General features: G+C 30.1%; 2 protein-coding genes across 2 annotated transcripts; both read right to left on the bottom strand.

Annotated features, from left to right (window-relative positions):
- Positions 1-802: 802 nt before the first annotated feature.
- HELRODRAFT_112898 (hypothetical protein) lies at positions 803-4,003 on the bottom strand. Its single transcript, XM_009022597.1, has 8 exons — positions 3,734-4,003; positions 3,117-3,343; positions 2,938-3,085; positions 2,603-2,721; positions 1,741-1,982; positions 1,498-1,642; positions 1,243-1,390; positions 803-1,114 (listed from the first exon to the last, which is right to left on the bottom strand). The coding sequence occupies exons 1-8, from the start codon at positions 3,933-3,935 to the stop codon at positions 1,098-1,100; spliced, it is 1,248 nt and encodes a 415-aa protein (XP_009020845.1). The 5' UTR covers positions 3,936-4,003; the 3' UTR covers positions 803-1,097.
- Positions 4,004-6,339: 2,336 nt separating this feature from the next.
- HELRODRAFT_175162 (hypothetical protein) lies at positions 6,340-7,837 on the bottom strand (the record flags this gene model as incomplete). The annotated part of the gene is made up of 5 exons (XM_009022596.1): positions 6,340-6,407; positions 6,608-6,789; positions 6,930-7,220; positions 7,341-7,471; positions 7,643-7,837. The coding sequence occupies 5 exons, from the start codon at positions 7,835-7,837 to the stop codon at positions 6,340-6,342; spliced, it is 867 nt and encodes a 288-aa protein (XP_009020844.1).
- Between the last annotated feature and the right edge of the window lie 546 nt (positions 7,838-8,383).

Genomic DNA, 8,383 nt, shown 5'->3' with positions numbered 1-8,383 from the left:
TTGAATTCCAACGAAAACTTACCAACATAATTGTTAGTCATACAATTGTTTCGACGCACCTTAATTTTTCTACTAACTTTAAAATAATCCTTTAAAAAATTTAACTTGCACACTACATAGCATGTTTTAATAAAATATTATTATTGTTTTGATTAACTTAATTTTATGTATCACGCACGAATTCTATGAAAAACTTCAGTAATAATTCGTAGCAAAGTTTTATAAACTATAACGTTAAGCAATGAATGATGTCAACTTCAATTTTTCTCATTTATTTATTTTAATTTATTTATAGTTGTTTTAGCTTTCAAACCAATTGAATTACAGTACATAGAAGGGGAAGTGAAGCGTTTGATCCGTACGTAGTCGATTCAATTATCTAATAAATAAATAATCACACTATTATATTCTAATTCCACAATATACAAAAAATTTGTTTGATATCCCAAGTTTTCGCATTTCCATAACTTTTCACACTTTCCCAATCTTATGCTCCAACATTTGAAACGATGCTAACCATTAAATTACGCATACGAATTAAGACATAAACCTGGAAGCACCTTGGAAGCACTATATTTATTCTACGCAATATCTCTCGTCAATAACCTGATACTCAGCGGTAAGGGCATCTCTTTTTTTTATACGAAAGAGCGAAGACCGCTGTCAAATACCACTATGCTAACTAAATCAAACATTCATGTAAACCACATAAACCAACTTGTAAACCACATAATTCGCTAAATCGCGTTCTAAATAATCAAATTTACTTAACTCGGGAATTTCAAAGAGATTTAACACAATTCAGTTTTTCATTACTCTTTATTTACATTTAACAGTTTAACTTATTACAGGTATAGATATACATTAAACAAAGCAGTCACAGCATGATTAAAAAAATATATAAAAAATTATATCAACAATGTAAGGAAGCATAATTGCGTAACTATAAATGTAGACACACAGAAGTCTTTAAATGTACCATTGATCAATTGTAAGCGTCTACATCAATGTCAATATATATCGCAATTATCTTCAGAGTTATAAACAATATGTACAATGTCTCAGGGTATCATTTCATCCAATGATTTTCACTCCATCTAATGGTTGTTCTCAACTGAAATTGAATTATTGAAAATAAAATTTTACAGAAATATTAAAAATTGTTAATAGAATTTTAAAAATTGAGACATATTCGAAATATTCAAAATTTATAAAGTTTAAATTCTTTTGAGCAAAACGTACTGTATGTAGTGTGGTCAATGACATCAGGTAGTTCGGTGATGTTCACTTCAAACCTTTCCTGCACCTCATTCAGCACCTTGGCATCAGTTTCATCTGACACAAAAGTCACAGCCAATCCTTTTGTACCGAATCTGCCAGCACGAGCAACCTATTTTGAAAAAATTTTAATTAAAATTAGTACAAGGCTTGTATCAAATTGCAACTAGATAAAACTGATTGAAGAAAAGATGCAAATTTTAAAACTAAGAAAGGTACCCTGTGAAGATAAGTGTCAGAGTTTTCAGGCATGTCATAGTTGAAGACAATGTTGACCCTTTCAATATCCATCCCTCTGCCAAACAAATTAGTTGCAACTAGTATTCTACTCTGGAAATCTTTGAACTGCTGATAACGACTCAACCTGAAAACAAGAAACCAAACACGGTGTAAGTATTCCATCTCATATGAAAATGTATGTCTTAGTAAAAAAAACATGAAACATTAAAAAATATCAATTACCTGTCATCTTGACTCATTGCTTTGTGGATGGCAATGGCAGGAAAGTTTTGTTCGACGAGCAGCTGAGAAAGAGCCACACACCTCTGTATGGACTTGACAAATATGATCACCTGGTTGAACTCAAGAGCATCCAACAACTCAAACAACTTTCTATTCTTTTCATTGTCCTTCAATTTTACATAATGTTGTTGGAGACCGTGTAATGTTAATTTGGAGTCATCATCCACGTATACTTCCATTGGCTATGAAAAAATAAAATATATAAAACTATAGAATTCATAATAAAACAAGCTATTTTAGATAAAAATAATATTTCAAAAAACTTCATTTCACAAATTGGGACCATCCTGATAAGCAGTGGTGTGCAATGATGAAAACATTGGCATGGAGATGTTCTGTGACTATCACATGTGCACAGCCATCAAAGTACATGGTTTCCATGCCCCCACAATGTAATCAGGGTGTATCAACCAGTTTCTATTTGCTTCTGATTTTGTAGCATTACCAAAATCAAAATGTTAATACCAGGTAGAGCCAAATTTAATCGTCAGTTTAAATTATTTTTACCAAGACCTAGCTAGACCAAACATTTTCTATAACCAAATTTTAATCTTCAGAGGAGTAAATCGATTTCTTAGCACCACCTAAACCAAAAATATTGTACCCTCACACAAACATATCCGACATGTCCCACCACTAACCAAACCATAAACTATTTTTACCAAAATGCTTAGCATCAAGAGGAAAAATTATTTTCACATTCACTATTTGTTAGTTTCAAAAATTGTTCAACTGATTTTAGGCTGATGAGATGGAAGGTAAGGAATTTGATGAAACTGAGAAGGTAAAAAGTTATCATTACATCTTGCATGAATTTTTTGCAGACAGGTCTAATATCCTTTCCGAGTGTGGCAGAGAACATCATGACTTGCTTCTCATGAGGGGTTGATTTGAAGATTTCTTGAATGTCTCTTCTCATATCTGTTGGAGTAAAAATTTATTTTCATCGCTAGTGTTCATTCAACAGAATGAACAATATATATTGCAAGTGGTATAAATAATATAAATATAATCCCACAACAAATTCAACTAAAATATTATGCAATTTTGGTTTTATAAACAAATATAGCCTAATATTTTAACTATTAATTGCATCAAAATTTACAAAATATACATCTCAGCAACAAATGAACAAACCTAATTGGTCCAACATTTTGTCACATTCATCAAGAATGAAGTGCTTCAAATGCTTCAGATTCCAAGTCTTTTCCCTAACCAGAAGAAGAATTCTTCCCAGGGTACCAAACAACATTTGGGGGACAGTTTTTTTCCAAGTTGCTTCATCCTTTTGTTATTGCCATTCCACCGAAGAAGACAGCAATCTTGACACCATTCATATACTTGCTGAACCTTTCGTATTCTTTACTTATTTGGAAGGCTAATTCTCTTGTATGACACATCACCAAAACGGAAACTTGCTTGTCAACGATCTCCAGCTGTTGAAGTGTTGCCAGCACGAAAACGGCCGTCTTACCCATGCCGGATTTTGCCTGACACACAACATCCAAGCCAAGAATGGCCTGAGGTATACACTCATGTTGAACTGCAAAGCAATAAAATATATTTTATAACTTTTAAAATACCTGGCATAAACATACGACAAACTGAATCAATAGATAATAGAAATAAATAACAATAAAATAAAAATTTTTAATATTTAAAAAAAAATTATTAATTAACTTATCTTAGAACATACAAATATTATAACACAATATAAAAGTAAAACACAAATATATTAAACAACATAAATTACAATTTAAAAAATGCTTAATTCATATGCTTATATGCACATATGAAGCAGATATAAGAATTTCATGAGGATTGCACTGCAACAATACAGATCATAGATAGAGGTTGAAATACAAGAGGATAATAAAAATATCTATACAATTGTATCTATAATTTACAATAAAATTTTAAAAAATTAAAAAACCTTCAGATGGATGTTCAAATCCGCAGTCAACAATGGCTCTCAATAACTCTGGTTTTAGGAGAAAATCCCTGAATCCAGAACTGTGAATGGACACATAGGTTCCTTTGACATCTTTCTTCTGTGAGACTCCATTTCTCTCTTCTACTGCATCAACATCTTCATTTTCTTCGTAATCAAGCAGATCATCCATATTGTCGGCCATTTCAACTTTCAATGAAAATTTTAATCTGAGAACGTAGAACGTGCGATAACACAGGATGCTTACCTAAGCTAACTTGACGCAAAATGTGAGGAGCGACCGCCGGGCCTGCTATTTATCGTCTAAGCAAACAAAGAAAGTAAAAAATATATGTTTTACGATGATGCAAAGAAAAATAAAATTCTCATTTAAAGTGAATTTTCTGTCATTTTAATATCTTTATTATACTTAAATAATGCCGAATAAAGCATATATAATAACTTATATAAATAAAATATACTATCTATACATGTAATTACTAATATTATTACAATTTATAACTGAATTAGAGCATTATAATGAAAGAATCTCAAAAAATTTTACTATTCGGAAATAATGTATATTTAATCCGGGGTGTTGTAAAACTAACTTTGTTAATACTCTTGTCAGCATTTAGTATCTTTATATCCTTCAGTATTGTAAAACTATCTTCTAGAACTATTATCCACGAAAGCAAAGAACATCGGTATTCCCATTACCAAATTATACATTTTCATGCTCAGGAGATTAAGTGCCATATGAATACAAAAAACCTACTATCTTAATTCAATAAATTTAAAAAAATCGAACTATAGTGTGTCTTCAGTGTTACACGATAACTAACTAATCGGTCGATTCAAGTAATTATAATTATATATAATTATATATAAATATATATATAAATATAATTGTTGGTAATTGACCATAATTTTTACAATATTCTATAAATTCTACCGAATGTTTGGCGTTAATATGTATGTAGTTCGTTTTTTCAATTTTTCTCACTAAAGTTTTTTGGTGAACGTTTAGTTTATTAAAATTCAAAATAAACTTATTTTCCGAATTCATGCTGCATATATGCATTTATAAATTCTTTCCGGCATAAGTTTAGTTCATTCTTGACACTGCAATCAACATCACAGTGATCCTATTGATTCAACAATTCAGTTAGTTAATTAGACAAATCTAGAACTACCTTCCTTTTCTAGAATTACCAACATTTACTCGAAGTTCTGCGACCAACCGACGCAATCTAACAATTGAACAAGATCGCGAGCAGCGACTGCTCCATCTCTCTCGAGAATTAGAAGTTTATTACCAACATTTACTCGAAGTTCTGCGACCAACCGACGCTATCTAACAATCGAACAAGATCGCGAGCAGCGACTGCTCCATCTCTCTCAAGAATTAGAAGTTAAAAGGAAGGTAGTTCTAGATTTGTCCAATCAACTAACTGAATTGTTGAATCAATGGGATCACTGTGATGTTGATTGCAGTGTCAAGAATGAACTAAACTCATGCCGGAAAGAATTTATAAATGCATATATGCACCATGAATTCGAAAAATAAGTTTATTTTGAACTTTAATAAAAAACTTTCACCAAAAAACTTTAGTGAGAAAAATTGAAAAAACGAACTACAAACATATTAACGCCAAACATTCGGTAAAATTTATAGAATATTGTAAAAATAAATATAATTATATATAATTATATTATATTAATTATATAATTCCATGATTCAAGTTAACAGATATAATAAACGTCGACGAGATATACATTACATTTTCATGCTTAAGAGTTTGAGTACCACATGAATCCAGTAAAACCTACAAGCCTAATTCGCTATATATCAGCGTCACATTCCAAAAAATCGAATTATACTAGTAATTAGTGCTACATAATAACTATTCGGTCGATTCAAGTTACAATATATCAAAACCATGGAGATTTTCATTTCCAAACTATACATTTTCATGTTTAGGAGATTGAGTACTGCATGTATCTAGTAAAAACTACCGGCTTAATTTGCTATATCGGCGCCACTCCAAAAAAATCGAACTACGGCGCTCCTTTAAAACACGTCCACAGCTAAAATCCAACAATCATTATAACGTTGTTAACATTCGTTTTTTACATATTCCGAAATATTTGAAGAACAAGAAACAAAAAATAATTGTTAGAAATTTATTACATCACATTTAATGATCGAAGTATGATCTAACTTATATAAACACACCTACATATACATACAATAATCAACGAACGTTAGATTTTAAATAAAAAGTAGCACTCCATAACAATAAATATAATAAAATATTTATTTAAAATAGTTTCGTTTGTAGGAATCATAAAGATTATTCTGTCCGGGCTTCATCAATTTGTCTGCTGTCTCACCACCTTAAAAAAACAAACACAAATTTAGCATATTCATGAATACCAACTATTATAGAAATTATAAACTACGTCAATAAGTAAATACTTTAATTAGGAAAGATTATGCACTTTTTGAAATTTTTAACAACAGATAAATCTTGAGAAAACATACTAAACAATTTAACTTTGTTTTCACATTGCAGAACATTACAACACAAAAATAATCTAAAAAATTAATTACCCAAACTTAATCTTCTTGATACATGTGAAACAATTGCCTTCATATCATCTGTTTCATTAACTAAAATTAAATAGGAAGTTAGTTAAACTTTAAATTTAAAGCCACTAATGGATAAAAATAAATACTCACAACAAAATGCTATTTACAAAATTTTTTTTATCTGAACTTGTAGAAACACAACTAAAATTATTTTATCTTAGTGTACCTAGCTAAACATGCTAATTAAGCATAATTAATTTAATAAAAAATGACATACAAACCTCCAAAGCAATTCAAATCATCATTCTCATAATCAGAACCATTATAATCATCATCTGATTCATAGAAGCACAAGTTTTCGTCTGGGTAATCATTCCTCCAATTAGATTCATCATCTTCATTATCTTCATCTTCGTAAACTTCTTCATCAGCATCTTCAAGGTATTGAAAATCATAAGTCTCCCTGAAAATAAAAAACATTAATTTAAGGAAAAAATTGATTGCATTAAATTTATTTAAAGTTAATATAATAAAGTGTAATTAAACCTAATTTAAACGCAAATATTTAAAAGATAGTAAAATAATTTATGAATATTAACCAACCTGTAGGCCTCTACCGATTCAATATTTTGCAGAAGTGAAAAATCAAATTTGTAATCATTCATATAGAAGATATCGTAAACGTAGTTCTTATCATTGGATACTTTTTCTCTGGTCAAGGTTGCATCATTGCAACTTATGCTGGACTTTATCTCATTTTTTTTGGCTTCGGACGATTCCTCTATTTTTTCCAAATTGAAAAGGAAATATTTAGATTCTTCAGTGACAGATTCTTTCTTTGAACTACCTAAAGAATCCAAATTATCTGCTGTCTTTTGCCCAATAATTGCATATCTACACAATGCAAAGTCATGTTATAGTTAGATGTTAGAAATATTAAAAACATTTCGTATGAGTACGGAAATAAATTAAATTTCAATATTTAATCTTTTAATTTGAAAAACTATTGATTACCCTTTTGTTAATGATTTGTTTGGTTTTCTAACTTGTTGAGGCTCAGCTGCTTGATAAGAAACTTTCATTTGTTCATTCTCTAATTTACGTTTCTTTATTGCACTCCTAACTGTTCTAATAACAGAATCATCCTGAAATTGAATAAATTATATTTTTTAGCTAGGACATTTCTTTTTAGTTTTATTTATTATAATATTATAAAATAAATTATATAAGAGACAGAAAAAAGTTTTGTAAAAGTAAACAAAAACTTCTTTTGAACTTTATCTTTCAAATTATTAAATATTCTGATTCCTACCAACTTTTGCGTTTGTCTGATCGTCAAGATCATCAACAGTTCCGGCAAATTTGAATTTATCTTCAATCCTCAGTAGTTCCTGCTGCTCCTCATCCCCAGCAGCAACTTTTTCGCATAACTTGGCTTTCTTACAGACAAACACAAGCGAATCTACCGGATCCTCGTCTCTTCTGCGTTTTATTCTCACGATGGCAGCCATTATTTTCAACAAGTAAAAAATAAGTAAAATAAAATGATATCTACCACAAGTAAGAAATGCCTAACGTACGAACATTAAGACGTCCCACAAGCGATATCCTGAATGTTATAGGAAGCCTCACTAACGTTACTCGTATATATCATTGCATATATATATATATATATATATATATATATATATATATATATATATATATATATACATATATATATATGTATATATATATATATCAAAAGTATCGATATATATGTATCAAAGATACCAGACATAGATACAAATATATAGATAATGTACCAATGCCCAACAATCAATCCATGGATATATATAATATCCATGAATCAATCAATCAATCAGTTATTGCTGTGCGTGCAGTGACAGAGTTTGAATATGACAAAAAGATTTCCGCCTATTGCATTTTGCACGTTTCATGTGTGATGCACCGATCGTATCCATATACTCTGTTCGTGTATTGTTGGTGATTCCCCGGAACCTAGGAAGAGTGGAATAGACCGAACCTCTAAACATTTTTTAAACTGAAACTGCTGA

The sequence above is a fragment of the Helobdella robusta genome (assembly GCF_000326865.2).
Source record: "Helobdella robusta unplaced genomic scaffold HELROscaffold_32, whole genome shotgun sequence".
Lineage (NCBI taxonomy): Eukaryota > Metazoa > Annelida > Clitellata > Rhynchobdellida > Glossiphoniidae > Helobdella > Helobdella robusta.
The sequence above is the reverse complement of the archived record's forward strand: the minus strand, read 5'-3'. Positions and strand labels throughout refer to the sequence as shown.

Coding starts and splice junctions, on each gene's coding strand:
- HELRODRAFT_112898 (XM_009022597.1), bottom strand. CDS start 3,935: ATGGCCGACAATATGGATGATCTGCTTGATTACGAAGAAAATGAAGAT. Junction 3,086..3,116: donor TGAATGGTGTCAAGATTGCT/GTCTTCTTCGGT, acceptor CAATAACAAAAG/GATGAAGCAACTTGGAAAAA. Junction 2,722..2,937: donor CAAAATGTTGGACCAATTAG/GTTTGTTCATTT, acceptor TTACTCCAACAG/ATATGAGAAGAGACATTCAA.